The sequence below is a fragment of the Triturus cristatus genome, chromosome 6 (genome assembly GCF_964204655.1).
Source record: "Triturus cristatus chromosome 6, aTriCri1.1, whole genome shotgun sequence".
Classification (NCBI taxonomy): Eukaryota; Metazoa; Chordata; class Amphibia; order Caudata; family Salamandridae; genus Triturus; species Triturus cristatus.
Window position 1 is genome coordinate 1,735,852,541 of NC_140589.1, and position 21,804 is coordinate 1,735,874,344.

The 21,804-nt window shown below is 47.4% G+C and overlaps 1 protein-coding gene across 2 annotated transcripts in view; it reads left to right on the forward strand.

The window, feature by feature from the left end:
* BROX (BRO1 domain and CAAX motif containing) overlaps positions 1 to 21,804 on the forward strand; it is a 190,059-nt gene that overhangs the window by 101,347 nt on the left and 66,908 nt on the right. For both annotated transcript variants that reach the window (XM_085612972.1, XM_085612973.1), the window contains 3 exons: positions 1,150 to 1,222; positions 20,138 to 20,243; positions 20,905 to 20,994. In XM_085612972.1, coding sequence (XP_085469098.1) covers positions 1,150 to 1,222; positions 20,138 to 20,243; positions 20,905 to 20,994 — 269 coding nt within the window. The remainder of the gene's footprint in view (positions 1 to 1,149; positions 1,223 to 20,137; positions 20,244 to 20,904; positions 20,995 to 21,804) is intronic.

Genomic DNA, 21,804 nt, shown 5'->3' on the forward strand with positions numbered 1-21,804 from the left:
CCCCCACTCCTACCATCTCTGGTCATATTGGTAGTGTTCTAGGCCTCCTCCCCACCCCCTGGGCTCCTGGTGTGCACCAGTGTTGGGCTTCACTGCTTTGGCAGGCTGCAGCAGGCCTGGCCTGCTTCCCGGGTCCTTTAGACTCTGTGGCTGTTCCCCCTCATGAATAGATGCTTGAGAGATGCTGCCCATCGTACTCTGCGGGGGCGTGGTGCCTAGGTCACGAGTGCCCCGGTTATCCCCGTAACAGGGCGACAACAGGAGGCCGGTCAGGGGATCCCCCCCTTTCCCCAATGGGCTGATGCAGCATGTAGAACTGGGCCCTCCCGCCGGGAAGACCCAAGTTCTTAAGGATGGGTCGGCCCACCGTACCCACACGAGTCAGAAGTCCAGGGAATGCAACAGGGGCCTAGCGGGCGGAGTAACGTGGCAGGTGGTCTGGATCGCCGACGAGACTGAACGCCTTGCTTCCGAGTCGCTCGTTCGCCACACCTTCCCCAGAGGCTATGACTGGTCGCCATGGCTCGTCTAGGGACTCCCAGATCCTGGAGGCTCCCAAAGCCTCCAGATGGCAGGCAGGCAGCATGCCAGCACCTCTATTGAAAAGTAAGGGCCGGGAGCCAAGCCAGAGCTCAGAAATATGCTCCTCCTCTCCCAGGAGATATTTATTTTAGAATTTGATGGTTAACAGGACCTGCCAGCTTCCATGTTTGATTTTAAGGCCTCGTGGAATCATCCGCATCAGTCGAGCACCAGTGTTTGGGGGGATGTCATTGTGGCGTCTCTCGAGGGACCAACGTGCCAAACATCGAGGCTGTCAGTTGTAGTTAGCTGCCAACATTTTCACGAACTAACTCCCTTTGGCAACTCAAAAACATAAATATACTGTCCCTGGGAGAATGCTTAGGCTGCTGCTGGTCGGTGTCATGAGGGAGGGGAAGAAAGGTTTAATTGTATATTTTTGTACATGTTGCACTTTGATGCAGCTGTAACGTGATTACTAGTTTTTTTCCTGTTTATAATAGGAGATACTCTCTTGAAAGAGAATGCTGAGCCTAGAAACTAAGTGGTGTTTATGGTTTCCTCTTTCATATGCACTTAGAAACTTTCCCTTTATATCTGTGTCTGAGGCTAAATTTACTTTTTCAGTATTACAGAAGATGAAGCAAAAGAGGTTCACAGAAGCATGAAAGTAGCAGCTGGGATTTTTAAACATTTGAAGGTAATTTTCACTTTAAATTTGTATAGGTGAATACATGAAGTACAGTGTTTTTTTAGATTATGAAACTGGAAAGATGGCATCTTGCCTCCAATATCTCTTTGTTGTGAAAGGCTTTTTAACAATTTCTGACTTGCTACAAAGACAAAAAAATTACCTTATCGATAGTTGAGACCTATAGTCCACCTGTGCAGATCTTCCCCATTTACCCTGGTCTTAGTTATATCCTACCCTCTTTGAATTCCTCTGCCATATGTGGATTGGAACTTAAATGTCATTCAAATGTTGCTGTTATTGCATTTGGATGTTATTTGGGAATGGGATGATTTTGCTTTCTTCGTGCTATCTATAGATTTTGTCCTAATGTTTGCCAGTGTCTAAACTATAATGCTGTTCTCTGGCTGCATTGGATTCAGTGTTTATTATTTGCAAGTTTGCCACATCCCAGACATACCATGTCCAACCATGCAGTGTTTTTTTCCATCTGCCATAGATAGTGTGTATCCCCACAACTTCTTTCTCTACCATATCTTGATGTTAGGGCGATGTATGTGATGAAGAAGAGAGAGCTATTTTTTCAAGGTCTTGAGGAACCAGTAGCAATAATACACTTTTAAATAGTGAGTTAATGGGTAGTGGTTCAGTGTGTCGAAATATTATTAGATTTCTAATCTTATTTATTGGGTGTTTTGCGGCGCACTAACATGTCTCCATTGGAAACTCCACCAGGAAGATGCTAAACATGGAATTTGTACTGAGCTGTTGAATATTCTCTAATGTCTCTTTCTAGGCTGAGGTAAAATCACTATGTATGCTGGGTTCATCTGCCTGTTTTTCTTTCTCCTTGGAGTATTTGGAAGGTGTTTGTTGCACCTTTTACCTTATAGAGAAGGCCTAAGACTCTTGTTAAGGCTTAGTGACTTATTGTGCGCTGCTTAAATCATAAACCTGTATTGAACTTTTTAGCGCAGAAGGAGGACCAAAACTTGGGCAATAGAGGTCTGATATTACTTCTTTCTGTCATTTTAGTGTGTAAAAATTGCCTTATTTTAAAGAGTGCTCTGTACTGACAGTTACAAAATAGAGGCACCCCATACCTTTTGAGTAAAGGGTACAGAACTGTAATTCAGTGCCTAGCTCTTTCTTAGTTATGAACATATGAACTTATTCTCTTCATGCTAGGGAGTCTCTGGGTATTCCCCAGAACTACTTTGTTCAGGCATTCTCTCCTGTGACCAAACGGCACCCTGAGTATACCAACTCCTCCCAAGCATAGCTTGTGACATAAAATCAGGAGATGCAGTTGGAGAGCATACACAGTGTATCATACCTAAATGTATTAACCTAAAATACACCACCAATGCTCTAGACTGCCTGCCCAATTATGTGTTTTCTGGCTAAGTCATATACAAAATGTTTAAAAAAAAATACTATACATGGCAACCCAGAAAGTGCTCGTTACTGTGTATCATTGATGATAAACTTTGAATTTGTTTTCTTTGTTAGTATTCTGATTCTGCACCACCATTTGAACAATCTGATTGTAGTTTTCAAAGGTTTGCCTCCACAAGGTAGTTAACCAAACCTTTTGCAAACTTCCCTCTCCATGGCCAGTGCTGAGGATTCCTTCCTCCTTCAGACAGAGGTTTATAGATAGTTTGATGGGCTTCAGTGATTGGACATCACGCAATAACAAATCCATGTAACCCTGGTGTTGTTGTGAGTTTATCACACATAATCCCATGGTACATGGCTACTTACAAGGCCTAACAATAGATGTTACAATAAAGAAGTTGAGGGCGTCCTAAATTAGACTATCACCTCACCTTATTATGCTCCAGTGCCTGCTTTGCAGGATCCACTTCAGTCTATGCCAGTTAGCTCTACTCGTACTAAAGTTAACATCCCATCACTCAAAGTAAACCTTTCATGATCTGGAATTTAAAGAAGATATGATCTGGTAAAGCTGTTCTATTGAGTCATTGTTTGATTCAGTGGTTGGAACCACGGTTGAGGTTACAAAACGAATGAACCATCCACTGGTTAATGTCTGTCAGTTGTCTGGACATCAAATATAAAGGCCAATCTTCTGTTGAGATTGGTTGAAGTCTGTTGGATCTGAAGGACCAGCTACACATGAAATTTCATAGCTGTTCTCCTTCACATTCCTGCCCTGACCATGATGTCAGGTCCTGTAGTGTAGCAATAAAATAAAAAAATAAAAAAGAGATGTTCTAGACTTACCTATTGGTGTTCTGTGGTGCCGTCCATGTACAATGTATTCTTTTGTGATGAGATGTTGCGGTATACAGATTCCATTTGAGAGGCTGCCAGGTCAGTGTTGACCTCACTGTTGCCTACATTAGATCATGCTAATTCTGTTTATCTGAGAATTCCTCTGGGCTTAATGCATAAATTGTGGTATCTGCAACATGCTGGAATGTGAGTACTGTTAGAAATGGCACACTGTCATCACCTGATTACACCCCATTGTTCACTGCTTTGGCTATTTCTCCTGGAAAAGGGTGCCTTTATTTTTGCTTCATGTGATACATCCGCAGTTTGTTTCTGTACAAGAGTTCCTTCAATGTTAACCTGCAAGGACATTGCAGCCAGTTTGGGCACACGGTCTCGCCAGAGTCCCAAGTTCAAGAAATGCTGATCAGGGCTCTAATTTTGTCAGTCATGATGGCATAGCGCTGCAGTGCCTCCATCCTTAAAAGATCAATTCCATCAGGGACCACTACACATTTAGAAGCATGTCCAAAATCCACCTTTTGCAAGCTAAAATATGTATTTTTTGCACTTTGTTTGGTAAGCTTTATATCTCTAAATACCAAGAAACCACTTTGATGTTGAAGAGTAGCACTTTAGGTTTAAATCTTTTTATTGAATTTTCAAGACCCCCACAGAGCAAACCTGACAGGTTGAGCTATCCAAAGCATGCTGGCGTAGGGTATGTGACTGAACAATCCAACTTGGGAGTACGCTCTTGACAGCGGGCACACGCCCTGATAAAGGCAACCAAACCAAATCTAAACAGAAGCTAAATTCAGGAAAAAACACGAAGAACCCCCTCCCCTCCGTGAGCACCTCCCACCCCCTCCCCTGTTCCATGTCCACCTACTAGGCTCTCCAGATCCCCTGGCGTGACTTCATCACCCCTCCGTCTTTGGTGTGTCCGCAAGGCGCAGTAAGCGGAAGTAGCGCGGGCAAGTGACTTCTCGAAATTCGGTAGACAAGAGGACCAGAAAGGGCCGCCACAACTCCCCATACTTGGTTCCCTCTCCTGCCATCGTCAGTGTAAGTTTCTCCATTCCGAAGACATACCACAAACGATAAAGCCAACCCGTGAAAGTCGGAATGGTGGGGGTGCGCCAGTGGGTAAGTATGTTCTGTATCGCCGATTCCAGCGCAATTGCCATTTGCCGGCCTCTACGTGATCGGGGCGGGTAAGTCAAGGGGTTTGGAAGACCCAGCAAAATAAACGCTGGGAAGCTTGGTAGCACAGTGTTGAAGTGTTTATCTACCTCATCAATCACCTGAGTCCAGTAAGGCTAAATATGTTCACACTCCCACAGCAGGTGTACCAAAGTGCCTATCTGGTCGCAACCCCTCCAGCACTTCGCCTACCTCGTGTGGTCTATTGAATGTAGACATTCTGGGGTGTAGTACCACAATATGTTACCACCTTCGTGAGAGTTTCAGTGAGCCCCATGTGATAAGCTGAATGTCGGGCCTTATAGCAGATACCCTCCCACTCCTTGTGGCTGAGTGTTCTGCCTAGCTCCCTCTTCCAACGCACCTTGCCGGGGTTGTGTGTGTATGCAAGTCTGGCCTGTAGCATCCTATATAAGTCCAAGATTAGCTTTTTATCTGACGTGCCTGTAATGAGCCATCGCTCGTAAGGGGAAAAGCGCCTATCAGCCAACGGGCGGACTCGCTCACTGAGCGCCCAATGTCGAGCTTGTAAATACCGGATCCTCTCCAACTCGAGCAGCCCGTATGCCTGTTTGAATTGCTGAAATGGGATGAATCCGTCCGCACCTTACATATGGTACAGGAATCAACATCCCGCCGGCTTCCAGCCTGCAAAGGCCACCTGGTCCATTCCAGGGGAGAAATCAGGATTGTCTAACAAAGGAGTGAGCGGGGAGGGAAAGGTGGTGAGATCATGCTTAATATTAGTGCGGTCCCACACTTCAAGAGGAACACGGGTGATATATGAGGCGTACAAGTTAGGGGGTCTGTGATGTTTGCGTAAAAAGGGAATTTCCTGCAAAGGCCGCGCTGCTACTGCTTGGTCTTGAAACAACCAATGCTTCTCCGATTCCCAGCGACTCCATTCAACCAAATGTCGCAATTGGACTGCTTGGAAGTAAAGTTGTAGATCGGGGATTCCCAGTCCACCTCCCTCCGGGGGTAGAGTCGCCAATGTCCGCTTCATGCGCGGCTTCCGGCCGTTCCATATGAACTGGGCAAGTTCTGATTGCGTCTGCTGCACCCAACCGGAGGGCGGATGTAGAGGAACAGTGCTAAAGAGATAGAGAATTTGAGGCATAATGGTCATCTTGACTGCTGCAATTTTGCCCAGCCAAGAGAGGGGGTAGTGTTTCCATTGGCCAAGTTCTCGACTAATCTCCCGACGCAGGGAAGCATAGTTGATGGCAACGACTTGTGGAAGGGTGGACGCCAGCTGAATCTCCAGATATGGGACCGTGTCCTGAGCCCATTGAATGGGGAGCAGACTCTGAAGGTGTTCCCGGGTGGATCGTGACAGGGAGAGATTAAGAGCTAGCGATTTGTCGGTACTTACCTTAAACCTCGCGCCCTGCTCAAAGGTGTCTAAATCCGCTAGGCATGCCGGCAGCGCATTGCGCGGATTAGATAACGAGATCAGCACATCATCCGCATACAGGCTGATGGTGTGAACATACCCCCGACTTGATCCCGGAGATTGCTGGATTTTGCCATATCCGCTGGGCCGGTGGTTCCATATAGGTGGCAAAAAGGAGGGGCGACAGAGGGCACCCCTGTCTGGTGCCTCTCTCTATAGGAAATCTGGTGGACGTGTAGCCATTCACCCAGACGGAGGCAGACGGGAACTTATAGCAATTGAGTATGTAGGTGCGAAATTTCTCTCCCAAGCCCATCCGTATCAAGACCTGCTCCAAATATGGCCAATGAACTCTATTGAATGCCTTTTCGGCGTCAATTGTAAGTAGCATATACTCTCCTTCCGTGCGAGCAGCCTTCTCGCTAAGATGGAGAGCACGCTTCGTATTGTCAGATGTTTGGCGCTCTGGAATAAAACCCGCCTGGTCCGGATCAATAAGCCCAGGCATGTGGGGTGCAAGGCGGTTGGCCAGGATCCCCGTATATATTTGAAGATCTACATTTAGAAGAGAGATGGGGCGGTACATGCCACACTGAGTCCTATCTTTCCCTGGCTTAGGGATTACCGCTATAGAGGCCTCTAAAAGATCCTGAGGGATCGCCCCGGGTTCGGAGAAGGAATTAAAAAGTAGGGTGAGGAGAGGAGCGAGCAGGGCACAAAACCTTTTATAAAATATGGCTGAGAAGCCGTCGGGGCCGGGGGCTTTTGCCAGCTTCAGCCGGGCGATGGCAGCAATTACCTCCTCGATGCGGATATCCCTGTCTAATTGGTCGGCCTGTGTCTTAGAGCCGTAAGAGAGACAGAATCCAGAAAGGCGGCTCCCTCCAAAGGAGAGGCAGTAAAGCTTAGCGTAAAAATCGCGGAACACCTCGGCGATGTCACCGTCCTCCGAAACTCGCGTGCTGTCTCCCCTGCATATCTCCCGGACCCCCCTGCTTTTGCCGGACTTCACGTAACTTGTGGGCAAGAAGGCGCCCGCATCTGTCACCCCCAGTATAGTAGGCGTGTCTCAACCTCAAGGCTGCAAACTCCGCTCTATCCTGATCAAGTGCTGTGAGTTGTTGGCGTACGGCTTTAAGCTGACGCCAAACTTGGGTTGCTCCCGTTCTCTGGTGCATCTGCTCCAGCTCTCTTGTCTGTTGAGTGAGGTAGTCCCGTTTACACCTATGTTCTACGTTATCGGCCGCCGAGATGGCAATAAACTCTCCCCGGAGGACTGCATCTCGTGCCGCCCACTGTGTTGCCAGAGTTGTATCGGTGTTAGGGTTATGTGACAGGAAATCAGTAATGGAACTCTGTATACGTGTTACTATGTCTGCTCGGTGTAGAAGAGTATCTCTAAGACGCCATACCCTGGCAGGCTGTGACATGGGTGGGAGGATAAAAGTAGCAAGCACCGTTGCATGATCGGAGAGTGAAGCAACCCCTATCTCAACCTCTGTCGCTATCGCTCGGGCCGATGTAGATGCCAAAAGATAGTCCAGCCTGGCATATGTCTTACGTGCGTGGGAGTAGTAAGAGTATTCCCGGCTATGTGGATGTAATCTGCGCCACAAGTCTCATAGCCCCAGGTCCAGCAGTCGTTCTATCCCCGCTGCCGAGAATGCACCTGATTGGTGCGTCCAATGACAGGATCTGTCCAGTGTGTTATCGAAAACGAGATTCAAATCCCCCCCGAGAATAATGTTGCGATCAGTCGTGGCTGTGATGTCGGTGAGGGTGGAGTGTAGGAATTGTTCTTGGCCCTCGTTTGGGGCGTAGGGGAAGCCAATAGTGAAAGTCGTGGTGCCCAGGGCGAATCTGTATACCAGCAGCCGGCCCCTGATTTCTGCCTCTTTCTGCAGGACCTCCCCTTTAAACCGCTGCGCCACTAGGATCGCCACCCCTGTGGACTTGGTAGGGCAGGAGGAAAAGAACTGCGTCGGAAATTTCCGGGATCGGAGGCGCTGGCAGTCCTTAGCTAGTAGGTGTGTTTCCTGCAAAAGGCATAGATTGGCTTGAGTGTTTTCGAGGCTTGATAGGACAGTCCTACGCTTCACGGGGCTATTGAGACCTCGGACATTGAGGGTTAATACTTTAAGTGTGGTAACTGGCATTCATGTTATCTAAAGGACCCAGGCGGCGCAAGAAAAGCCCTTTGGAGCGCATGGAAGAAGTTCGGAGTGAGAAGTCAGCGTGTGTGCTATTGTCCTATGGAGCCCCGGTGGCCCCGCCAGAAGGTGGACATGGAACCCTGGATCCCCCCCAAACACAGTCTCCAAAAACAAGAGCAATAAAGGCAACCAGGGAGAAAATTGAATAGTAACCAATTGTCCTCCACCTCCCGGTGAATAGAAAGACTGCATCGCGGGGTAAGTAGCCTACGGTAAAAACGACCCCCTCCCGCCGCCGACTTGTGTAGAAAACAATTAACTAGCCGGTCCATTGTTGTTGCCGGAGTCAGCCAGACGGAGAGCCGGTCAGTTCCGTGGAGACAGTCTCAAGAGCTGCCTGCTGGCCTTTGAGTATTTCTGCCATTGGAGGTTTCCTGGTGCGCCGTCGGCGGCCCTGCTGACGCCATCTGGACCTTGAATCATTTACATCTGCTGGGGGATTGTCGTCGTCACTATCGCCCGTTGGGAGCTCCACTCCCAGCAGCCTGCCCGCCTCCGACAAGAAACGTAATTGCTATAGCGTATTGTCTATACGAAACACCAATCGGAAAGGATGGTCCCAACTGTAAGGGATATTGCGTTGCTGTAGATGCGTGGTGATAGGCTTGAAGGTTCTGCGTTTGTGAAGGGTGAGTGCCGATAGGTCCTGATACAAAACCGGCTTTTAGTCGCGGAACATCACTGGGTGCATTTGGCGGGCCTTTCGCATTATGTCCTCTTTGGTACGTTAGTCTTGGACACCTACTAATATGTCCGGTGGTGGAGAGGATGAAGCCCGCGGGGGCCCCACTCTGTGAGCACGGTCGATCCGCACCTCCGTCTCAAGAGGCCTTCCCAGGATATGATTGAAGAGCTCTCTTGTGTACCTAAAAAGGTCCTTCGGATCGTCATCCATCTTCACTCCACGGGTTCGTATATTGTGACGCCGAGACCGGTTCTCCAGGTCCTCGACGTGCCTCTGGAGGTCGACCTGCTGTTCATGGATCTGGAGGACTTCCTGTTGCAGCGCCTCCAGCTCTGTGTACTGTCCGTCACTTTTGCCCTCCAGCTCGGCTATTCTCTCCCCAATGCCGTCCAAATCCCTGCGGACCTCTCTAAGCTCCGCCGTGAACTCCCGCTTAAGAGTTTGAATATCGTCCCTCAGGGCTGCAAACATGGACTCCAGGAAGGCCTTGGTGATCGGTTCTGCGCCATCCCCCTTCTCGGCTGCTGGGTGGGCCCCACCGGTCGCCATGTCGTCGGGTTGCTGACCAGCCTGTACTTTCGCAAACAGGTCCCTCAGAGTTTTGTCCTTGCGCCCCTTAGGAGGGACCATAGCGCGCCACACTCGAGGCCAGTAAGGACCCCAGATGCCGGTATTTTCCACCTCACCTCGCTTTCTCAGATGCTCAAGATTGTGGTGTCCCGCTCTTTCCCAGCGCCCGGCAGCTGCGGGAGCCCCGGCTAAGCGCCGTCAATGCTATACTCCTCAGCACACCAGTGCGTTCCACCGCCGCCGAATAGCCTCTGCTGCACGGCGTGGTCCACCCAACTGGCGCACTCGCAGGACCTCCAGCCAGGACGATGGGAGCGCACCCCACCACTCCCGGCAGACAGTGAGCCACCCAGCTCCGGCACGTCGTGTCCTCTGGCCCCCCTTACGCTGGTATGCAGTCCAATGACGGAGTGAGGGGGGAGCCGCCTGTCCGCTGATGTGCACCCCACCGCAGGGTGTGAGCGTCCCCTTCAGCACCTCCAGGGCCTGAGCCCTCGATGAGCGCACTGGGCCGGCTGTTTATCTCCCCCCCCCCCCCCCCACCCCCCTTCAGGCGGTCTCTCAGCAGCGTCTGGGACCCGGCTGCAATCCATCCGTGCAATCACTCCCTCACCCCTCGCACCTGCAGATAGCGATGAACAAGCTTCCTGCGGTGTGGGCAGTTCAATGTTTGGCCCCCACGGCGGCAGGAATCGCATAGGCGGCTGATGTTGGGGATGAACCAGGCTCTCACCGGGTATGCTCGACCTGTTCACTGTCCTGAGGATAGACAGGGGTCCTATATTGCGGCAAATGCTGAGCCCCGTGCACCTCCGCCGAATGCACCAGGCAGGGCACCACAAAGGAACGCTATGATCGACCTGCAGACCACACCCCTTCTGCTACGGTCGGGTCCCACCCGCCAGGAGTGATGGCCAGGTCGCAGTCTGTCCGTCAGGCCGCCATCTCACTCGAGTGCTCTAAAATGGCGGTCTTTGCGATGGCGGCCGCCAACTTCAATCACCTCTCTCGTATCCCCCTAGCGGGCCCCCGGCGGCACTCCCTTTGCAGCCCAGGATGCTCACAGTGACCTGGCTGCTACACTCCTTCTGGCCCCGTGCGGCTTGCCCCCGCAAGAGGCCCGCTGCTCCCAGGGACCCAGTACCGAGCTTCGCCAGATCCGCTGGCCGCTGACCACCACAGGCCTTTCGATCCGCTGGTCCTCATGCACCGCTAGGCCCCGGACCCCTCCGTGGAGCCACCCTAGGCCCGGCCCGGGTACTGACAGCTCTTCCTACCGGGCCCCCAGCTCGGCGATCAGCAGCTCTCCTTTCTCCTCGCTCTCAGCGGGAAGGCCGCCTCGCTTGAGACGTCATCGGGTACACAGGAATCGAAGGGCTCCAGGACCTCTGCGGGACACACAGGAACCACCGCACGGGCGGGCGCCGGCAGGATCCCCTCCCGCCGGTAGAGATCCGGGCTCCCCGGCACCTCGCCTGTCCACCTGTTGCACGTTGCGTCTCTGCAGCCCCACCGCCCGCAGACTGCTTCTAAGGGGTCAGCAGCTCGGCAGGCGGCCGCTGCTCCTGGCCGGCTGTGTAGGCTATCTCACCGACTCTCAGGTCTCACGGTGTACGAACCTCCAGCTCCTGGCCTCACCTCGCTCCTTTTCCCGTGCGCTGCACCGTAACTTGCAAGGGGAGCTCTTCTGATCACCACTATCGCCCCGGACCAACAGTTCGACTGTTCCGGAACTCAGCCGGCCCCTTTGCATGGGTCGGCAGACGCTGTAACGGCCCAGAGGCCAGTGCTGCAACAGGCCGTCGGCGGGAGCTCCAGAGCAACACGTCTGCTCACACCACCATCTTGGCCACGCCCCGAAGAGTAGCACTTTAAACACAAAGGATATGGCAGAATATCTGTAAGCTCTGTAATTGTGTTTTGATTTCTCAGATTCAGCTTTGAAGGTTTGCCCACTACAATTCTAAGTAGAAATCTTAGTAATTTAAGTCGCCCTCTCTGAATGAACAATTCAGTGCTTTCTGATATAGGCTTTTGGCTTTGTAGTACTCTAAAAGTTCTAATCAGTGCCCAACTTAAAATTACTTCTTTAATTGATTAATGGATGATTGACTGGTTAGTTGACTTTGTAACGTACCAGTTGCACAATGATTTTTAGAAAAAAAAACCTGTTGACCTTTACTTAAGACTTCGATCACTAGGATTACAGTGCATTCAGGCCACCCAAGCAAATACATTGGTACAAATCTCAAATATAAGGAAGAGATTGTGATATCTGCTTAGCAAGCCTTCTTAAGCCTTTGTCCTGGATTCACTGAAGTCCGTTGGACCTTAGGAAGATGAGGATTATTGCACAGCTCTGGTCATTCTCCTATTTTAGAAGAGATTTCAATTGACATCAACACTATATAACTCCATATAGAAGATTTTCAATCTGGCATACTTCCTTTAGACACCACAGACTCTTTCTCTTAGCCAAGGTTCGAAGGTGATTGTCTAGATCTTGTTTGAAGGTTAACTGTTTCTGGATAGATGCAACTATTGTATGAGTCAAGTAGAAGCCATGTTTATTTCATATTCTTATTATGTTTCAGTTTAAAATGATTGTGGAAATGTTTAGATGGCGACTTGTAAACAAAAACCTGAAATTATGTCCATTTAGAAGGATGACTGGCTCTGTTTTTCAAATATACAGCACACCTTCTTCCACAACTTCAACCAAATTTGTATTTGCAATGTACTTGAATTAACTGTAACATGCCACTCTACCATGCACTGTGTTCTGGCAAATCAGCTCATTTGAGATGTCATAAGTGTTGCTATGAAAGTTATGAATTCATGTGGTATAAGTGAAGTAATATGCAATATAACCAGTGCGTGGAGAAGGTGTGAGTTATAGTTAATGTAGTGTGGCGAGTGAGGTGACAAGGCTGTGTATGGAGGTGTGCGATTTACAGTAAATTGAACGTGATGTGTAAATTATAAATGTAAGTTATAACTATGACTTTAGAATTTCAAATGATTGTGTTTTTTAAGTAGTGTTTGAATGTAAATACATCTTTTTTCATAACTATACCTTATCCCTAACCTTTGGTTTTTGCTTTGAATTTAAATGGCATTTATGATTTTTTTAATAAAAATGTGTTTCAAATCATAGTGTTCAGTGCTGTTTATTAAAGTGTTGTTAATTGGAGTATCATATAGTAACATGGAGGAGAGTGTCGTAGAGTCAAGTGTCCTAGAGTGGAGTGTTGTAGAGTGGAATAGAGTGCAGTGGATTAAAGTGAAGTGAGGTGGAGTGGAGTGGGGTACAGTATAGTATAGCAGAGTGGAGTTGCATAGAGTACAGTAGAGCGTTGTACTGTGGAGCAGAGTAGAGTGGATGGTTAGACAGTGGCATAGAATGAGGTAAAGTCTTATACAGTGGAATTTGGTTGAGTGGAGTAAAGTATAATACAGCATATTACCGTGTTGTAGAGTGGCATGGAGCTGATTATAGTGTTGTTGCATAGAGAACAGTCGAGCAAACTTATAAATTGGAGTGGAATCTCGTAGAGTGGAATGCTGTGTTGTAGAGTATGGAGTGTACGGACATAGAGCGGAGTCTAGAGTTGGACACTGGGGTGTACAGGAATAGAGTGAAGTAGAGTCTTTTAGCGTGCCATAAAGTGTAGTAGAGTTTTATAGAGTGAAGTTATACAGAGTGGAGGAGAGTGTCATACAGTGGAGCATTGTAGAGTGGAGTGGCATACACTGTAGTGGCGTGAAGTGGAGTATCGTACAGTGGAATACCGTACAGTGAAGTGTAGCAGAGTGGATTGGTATAACGTGGAATAGCGTTCAGTGGAGCGTGGTACAGTGAAGAGGTGTTAAGTGCAGTAGGGAATATTGGATTAGTGTAAAATAGAGTGGCATGCATTCAAGTGGTGTAACATCGAGTAACATAAAATTGAGTTAACTGTAAATTGGAGTGGTGTCTTATACAGTAGAGTGAAGTGCTGTTGTCATATAGCATTTCAAAGTGTCGTCGACTGGAGTAGAGTTTTGCACAGTAGAGTGCATGGATATAGAATTGAATTCACATTTAGATAGAGTGGAGTAGAGTTTTGTAGAGTGGAGTTATATAGAGGTAGAGGTGGAGGGGAGTACAGTGAAGTGACATTGAGTAAAGTAGCGTAGCGTAGAGTGGAGTTGCATAAAGTTTAATAGTTTACACTGGAGTGTCGTAGAGTGAAGTGGCATACAGTGGACTACCAAACATAAAAAGCACTCTTTCCAGCTTTCTGCCTAATTTGACGTAAATCCGTTCCGCGGTTTAGGCTCTAGCTGTGTCTACAATTTGTATGGGAAAATTAATGGGAAAAAATGAATTTTGGGACCAACCGTTTTTCTTGGCCCCCCCACTTAATGGATCTCACCTAAACTTTCCATGCACAAATTAGTCGAAAAGTAGCACTTTTTGGGAAAATGTTGGAAAATTTAGTGGGGATTTGTCAAACGTCGCCAAAGTTATTGCTAACACAAAATATCTATATATAGATAAAGAGATAGAGATATATATATATATATATATATCTCTCTATGTGTGTACATATAGATATATATATCTTTGGCGCCGTTTGACGAATCTCCTCAAAATCTTCCAAAAACGAGTGCTCCTGCAAAGCCAGCTCCCTCAGGAGGCGGGCAGCCGGCTGGGTCCGTGGGGGGCCTTGCTCCCCATGCGGTCCCCATCCTACACACAGTAGTTCAGTAGTTTTCGAGTAGTTAATGCTCAAAAACGTTGTATATCCAGGGATGCTTAGCCTATGTGTATAGCAACAGATCTCAAGCTGAGATCTGATTAGCTGCCACCACCTCAACCAGTAATGGTAACCGCCGTCTTAGAACTAGGGACTTAGTCCAAGGCCTAAAAGAAAGTCGGAAAAAAAGACACAACGTGGCAGGGTAGATATACCCTGTCCCCCTAGGCCTGGTGGTGGGGACCTAGAAAACATTTTTTAAACATTTTGCAGCAAATTTGCAGAGGATCCGCGTAAAAAAGTTTTATGTTTTATTTTTATTTTTAAAACAAGGTGGGGCAGGGCCTGGGTACAAGAGGGGTTTATTTTTTGGGGGGAGGGGGCACATGCAGCCCCTCTCCCCAGGCCCATTTCTGCTCCGGGGTCTCCACCCCCATGGCCTGATGTTTTATTTAGGGGGATGGGGACACACGGCCCCCCTCCCCGGGCTGAATTCTGCCCTGGAGATCCCATCCCCCAGGGCCCGGCATGTTTTTGAGATCGATGAAGGCACTCGCCCCCCTCCCCTCTCCGCTTCTAGCCCCGGGACCCAGCGTATTTTTTAAGGGGAGGATCGTGTGGCCCTCCTCCTCCAAGCTTCTGAAGAACTCAGGGACCCCATCCCCCAGGGCCGGAAAACATGCTATGTCCTGCGGAGTCCACTCCCGGAACATATCGCTTTTTCTGCCTGTACCGGTGCGGGTAGGGAAACCTGTGCTTTGTCACGCCTGGGGGGAGCTTTTTCAAATCTCCCGTCAAGTGGGAGCAAACACAAAGTCTGCTCCCAGCCAGCAGGAGATTTGAAAATTCTCCTGCCGGCTGGGAGCAGACTTTTGATCTTTACCTGCAAGCACTAATGCGGGTAAGGGAAATAGATCAAACTATTGCTCCCGCCCACAGTGCTTCCGGCTGGCGGGAGCAATGCCAGCTCCCACTGCATGCAGGAGCCGGATCAAGCTGCAGGGCCTTGAGGCTCACCCTGCACCCCCACCAACAAGTATATGGGTGGGCACCAAAGAAGTGCAGGCCCCGGGTGATACGGTCCGTGGGCCTGATAACAGCTCAAGGAGAGGAGCTGCGTGCCACGCCCCCTTTAATAAAAAAAAGGCCCGAGAGCCTAACCAGGCTTGAAGGGGGGCTGTGCACCCTCCTCCCGTTTATTTCAAGTAGTGGCCCTGGGGATGTGGACCCCCGGGCGTTGTAAGGCTCGGGGAGGAGGGGCACGCAGCCACCCTCCCCTTTAATAATAAAAAAAACAGTCCTGGGGTATGGGGTCCCCAGGGCCTAATAAGGCTGGGGAGAGAGCCTCATGTCCCCCTCCCCCTCAATTAAAGGAATTGCCCTGGGGGATGAGGTCCGCAGGTCCTCATGAGTCTCCTAGGAGGTGGGCCAAGCTGCCCCCTCCCCTTTAAAATAAATTAGGCCCTGAGGGATGGGGGGCCCTTGGGCTAATGAGCCTTAGGAGGGGGGCATGCGCATCTCATCCCCTTCAAAATTTAGATGGACCTGGGAAGGGCTATAATTGGTTCGGGGAGGGAGGCCCCCCACCCCTTTAAAAACAGAAAAAGGCCCTGGGGGATGGGGTCCCCAGAGACGAACCCTGTGCCCAATCCTGTGCCGCCCACATCCAAAGGCTGTGTGCAGTGAGGAGTCGGCTGCCTTTGGATAGGGGAAGGGGTGTTTGCCACAGGGCCTGGCTACAAGACAGACTTTGTGGCTAAACCTTCACCATGCATGGCCGGCTACATGCGGGGGTTGGCAGCAGGCCCTGTGGGCAACCCCCTACTATGCAGGACCCAAGGCCTTGCACAGTGTGGAGTTGGCTGCACTTTACTGGGGTTGGCCACCAGTCCTGGAAGCAAGCCACGCCGCTGGGGGATGGATTTATGTGCGGTAATTAAATACAAATTGACATAAAGAAAATCCCTAGAAATTCAATGAAAAAAACATAGATTAAAGTAATGTTATAGTTAGGTGAAATGTTCACTAACAGCGTAACGTAATGTTTTAAACCACCAGTTATAATTATCTCAAGTAACTAAAACTTGTGCTATTAGGTAACTGTAAATTTTGCCCTCGCCAAGCACTGCTAATTACCCCACATATTACATCACTCATGACATCTTTATGACTTCACTGATAATATCACTGCCACATTCACAGTGAAATTATTGATGAGATTACTGTGCATGGTGGGAGCACTAGTAATAGTCACTTTAGGCACGAGTTATAATTATTTGAGATAACTATAACTGGTGAATGTCTGTGGTTTTTAAAGTGTAAAACGTTACGTTGTTATCAAACATTTCACCTAACTATAACGTTAATTTACCTTTGTTTTTTTCATATATATATATATATATATCGACACAAACGCTGTACTCCGTCAACTCCTTTGACAAACAGCAGCCACGGACACCAATAAGCTTCAATACAATCCTTTATTCGTGCAATGTAGTAACGACCACTCACTGAGGGTTGTAAAACTTTTTAAACTTTCCCCACACTCAATAATAAAGCTACCAAGCAACTACAAATCCCAACAGGCACTGCGCTAATTCCAACAGGCACTGCGATTGCTACTAAGCGATAAAAGGGATTGAATACACGTGGGAGAGCTATGCCGCATTGGTCATCACACCCAGAAGAAAAAGCGAGCAGCTTTGAAACGCGTCGGTGAAAGGCTACAATGACGGAGGAGCAGTGACCTTTAATAGCATGAAATGAACGATTTTACCTGCTGTGGAGTGCGCCGCTGAAAGGCAGAGCTTTTGGTATAATATGAATTTAAACGGCGGTTTCGGTCGTAGCGAGCGCACCACCTGGCTAATGAGAAGAGAGTCGCAGGAGAGAGGGCCGTGTGAACAGGAATCTTCCTACGTTCATGGCGCAGCAGGCAGCTCAATGCAAGGAAGCTACGTAATCCGGGGCTCACTGGAGAGCCTTACAGTGCACAGCAACCCCAAAACATTGCTGTGAATCCTGAATAAATGTGACGAACTGCGGGACCCACTGAGGGTTGTAAAACTTTTTAAACTTTCCCCACACTCAATAATAAAGCTACCAAGCAACTACAAATCCCAACAGGCACTGCGCTAATTCCAACAGGCACTGCGATTGCTACTAAGCGATAAAAGGGATTGAATACACGTGGGAGAGCTATGCCGCATTGGTCATCACACCCAGAAGAAAAAGCGAACAGCTTTGAAACGCGTCGGTGAAAGGCTACAATGACGGAGGAGCAGTGACCTTTAATAGCATGAAATGAACGATTTTACCTGATTGATTGATTGATTGATTGATTGGGGTACTTATAGAGCGCAACTATCACCCTACGGGCATCTTGGCGCTTGCATTGGGAACCCGTCCTGGTTTTTCCCTGTAAGATAACCCATACTGGGTATCCCCAAGGTGAAAGCCAGGCATCCCGCCGCGGGGGGCCGTTGTGGAGATTAAGCAGGCTTGTTGCCCAGAGCTGCATAGTGTGAACTCATGCTTAGAGTGGGCACCGAAGCGAGAATTATCGAGTCCGTGGACAATTGGGTTCTGGACCCTGCCGCGTCGGGAATCGAACCCAGGTCCCAGGCCTGATCTCTGCTTCAGGGTATGCCTCCTCTAACCAGTGAGCTACACTTCTCCACCTGCTGTAGAGTGCGCCGCTGAAAGGCAGAGCTTTTGGTATAATATATATATATATATATATATATATATATATATATAATATAATATCTACTGGCGGTCGCCAGTAGATAGTTATAGTTACAACCTAGTTTCCATAGGAAATCTCAAAATTCTATTTTGAATAACTTTGGCGCCGGTTGAGGAATCCTCGCAAAATTTTCAAAAGAAATGGGGCGCTCCGTTCAGCTCCTACCCTGAAAGTCTCGGGGTGATTCGTCAAGCGGGGGCCGAGAAAAAGGGGGGGTCCCAAAACGCGTTTTTCCCATGCATTTTTCCATAGGACCTTTAGTCGCAGCTACAGCCCGAACGGCTGAACAGAATTACGTGAAATTTGGCAGAGAGGTAGCCATAAGGTCAAGGAAGTGCCTTTTGCAGGTCTGGTGTAAATCTGTTCAGTATTTCCTGAGAAAATAGCATTTAAAAGCATATCACTATCTATACGCGCGCACCGTGCGCGCCCTGTGCGCGCACCCTGCCGTGCGCGAGCGCAATTCTGATTGGTTGTTAGATGTCGGTAAACATTCGAATCGGTCGAAACCAGGAAGTGTCGGCCGCCATTTTGTCTCTCGCAGTCTGAGGGGGTGAAAAAAAAAGGTGGAGAACGTGAAAAGGGGGCAGAGTGGACAGTTCCTGACCCCCTAGCCTTGGTCAGGGGGTCACAGAAGGAACCCCAAGGGAGAAAAAAACTTTTTTTTTTTTTTTAACAAATCGCGAGGTGCGTGCACCGCGCACGGCACGCACTGCGAACCGTGGGTGCGCGCACGGTGAAAAACCTGAAAAATAAATAAATTAATAAATACATAACTTAGCATTTAAAAAACCGTACAAATTCACTGAAAAAACCATAGGTTTCACACACGTTATAGTTACGAATTAGCATTTAAAAAACCTTGCAAATTCACTTAAAAAACCATAGGTTTCACACATGTTATAGTTAGCTGGACATTTCACTCGTAAAAAACCAATGAAATTCCCCCGTTATAGTTAGTGCAGGCATATTACATCACTGATGACATATGTGTCTTTATGAAAAATAAATATTTGTAATATATGTATAGCTAAAGATTAATGGAAGAAGACATGGGTAAATAAGTGTCTAAATACAGTGATGTAATATCTGACGTCATCAGCAGAGGATTGCGGTCGCGTGAGTTATAGTTGCCTGCACTAACTATAACGGGGGAATTTCATTGGTTTTTACGAGTGAAATGTCCAGCTAACTATAACATGTCTGAAACCTATGGTTTTTTAAGTGAAAAAAAAATAAATATATATATATATATATATATATATCTGCAGAGCAATGACCAGTGTCGTAACGTCTGATATTCGCATTGTGACACAAGAGTAATGTTTTGTTCTCGATTGTACATCATTAGTCAGTGTCTAAGAAACAACACAAATTCCTGTACAGATACAAGATCTATGTTTTTAAGTTTTCAAAGGCGATACATTTTTGAAGTTTCAGAAATTCTTTATAACTTCTAAGTTTGTATTCACTTTGGTGATTGAAATTGAGTCTTGACCCTGTATTATTGTCATTGTGGGAAAATATTTTAATTTGTCTGATGTGTGGTTATCCAGTTGTAACACTTGCAGACTGAGGTGTTTTTCCTGCCTCTGTGTAGCACTTGACCTTGATGCTGGGTGACAACAAATGGTCTGGAGCTCAACCTGGAGAAACGCACATTCCAGCCAAAGACTTGGGATCATCCCTTGAGGCAGTTTCGTGGACAAGGCCTAAAGGTGTCACCCTGAATCCATCTTTATTTGATAGCAAATATTCTCTTTTGCAGAGCATCATTATATAAGATTCAATAATCTATTTGACTTTCAAAATGCAGTTTATTGCATCTTCCCCTCGTCCTCCAGCATTGGCACATTCAATGCTTCCTTTACTGTAGCCTTTTCGCAAATACCTAATTCCCATGATGATTGTAGTTTGTGGTTCCTCTTCTAGACCTAAAGCCACCCACACGCTACATTGACTTGTAAAGTCTCAGTATAAAACCGAGGATGGTTGCACCCAATTTAAACAGTTTCAGACATGTAAAAATGTGTATGTTCGTTCTCTGGAGTGCTGAGAACACATTTCATTATCAACTTTTTATTACATATTTATTTATTTTCTCTGCATTTGTTTTGCCCCAGGAAAGTTATATCCCAAAACTCCTCACACCAGTAGAGAAGGGACGTGATTTGGAAGCCCGAGTGATTGATGCCTACATTGTTCAATGTCAGGCCGAAGGTCAAGAAGGTACTTTATTACTTGCCTTTTGTAGTTGTATGTTGTGCTGATGCCCTTCAGCAGTTTGTGTTCTATTTAGAATTGCATTCACCACATTACATTGATGGACATTCCCACACTGATGATCTTAGACCAGCTGAGCCAGTGTAGTCATTGTCCATTTAGTTTGGGTGCTCAGCTCAGGCAAGAGTTTAATTCAGCCAGTATAATCATTGTTCATTTAGTTCGGGTGCTCATCTCAGACAAGGGTTTAATTCAGCCGATTTGACAACTACAAAGTTGAAAGTGCGATTTGTGTTTTCATTCTCAGATTACCTGCAGTGTGGCGAGTTCATGTTGGAGCTGAATGCTACTAAATTGATGCAGATGTACTTTCTTTGTAGAAGCCTGGTACCTTGGGGTTTTATTTAAAAGCACGGGATATGATCTTTAGAGTGCGAACAAGAACATTTGCAGTGTTCTTATTGTTGGGTATCTTTATTTCAACTCATCTGACTTTGTACAGCCAATTTTAATTAAAAAATTTGGACAAATGTGCTAAATAAATGTTTTTAAAGTTACTGTGCGTTAGACATTAATCCAGTTTTTTGTTGTAATGTGATAAGTAATAGGCGTATGCTGATGAGGTACAATTCTAAGGATAAAATATTTTTCAATCTAAATTTTATAGTGACAATTGCACGAGCAATTGAATTGAAGCACAATCCTGGACTCATAGCTGCTCTCGCGTATGAAACCGCAAATTTCTATGAAAATGTTGGTAAGTACTCTCCTTAAAACATGTATCCTTGTGCCTAACAACATTTCAAATTCATAGTTCTTTCTAATTAATTGATTCCAGCTCTTGAAGTATGTGGATGCCTGCAAGGAAGCGCCTCTTTTTGCATGTTCACCCCTCACGTTTTGGACTGATGGTGCTGGATTTTGGACTCTGAGAGTGCACTGAGGCCTGCTAACCTGACCTCCGTGCCAGTGTTCTTACCCATTACAAAAGTGTATGTCGAATTGGCTACCCCCAATTGGCAAGGACTGACTTCCTTCTAACTCCTCAGTCTATGTATCTAGGGCATATCAGGCAGAGTGACCATCTAGGGCTGCAGCACTGTTTGTACCACCCTGAGTGTGTCAGAGGTGCAAAATGGCTCCCAGCCTGCCACTGCACACTGGAAGGACAGTGTCACACTGATAGCTTGACTGTCCGATTAAAACCAATGGCAAAGCCACCACTTGCCTTAACAATATATGTAAGTCTCCTCTAAGGAAGGCCTATACAGCCCTATGGCAAGAAGATACATATTGTTCAACAGAACATATATTTTTATATCAGTGGTGGTTGGTGACATTTCAAAGTGGTGTGGGCGTAAAAGTTGGGGATGAGTGCTATGTTGCAAGAAAAGCAAGTGAGCCGGTTGTCATAAGAGAAGGTTCAGTGGGGAGGGAGCACTCCCCAGAAAATGTTGAAAAAAGAAAAGGCAAATGGTGCATTTTAAAGCAAATGTGAGAAAGCATGAAGGTTTATAAAGCAATTGTGAATGCATAGCCTTGAAATATTTAAACACATTAAAACCTG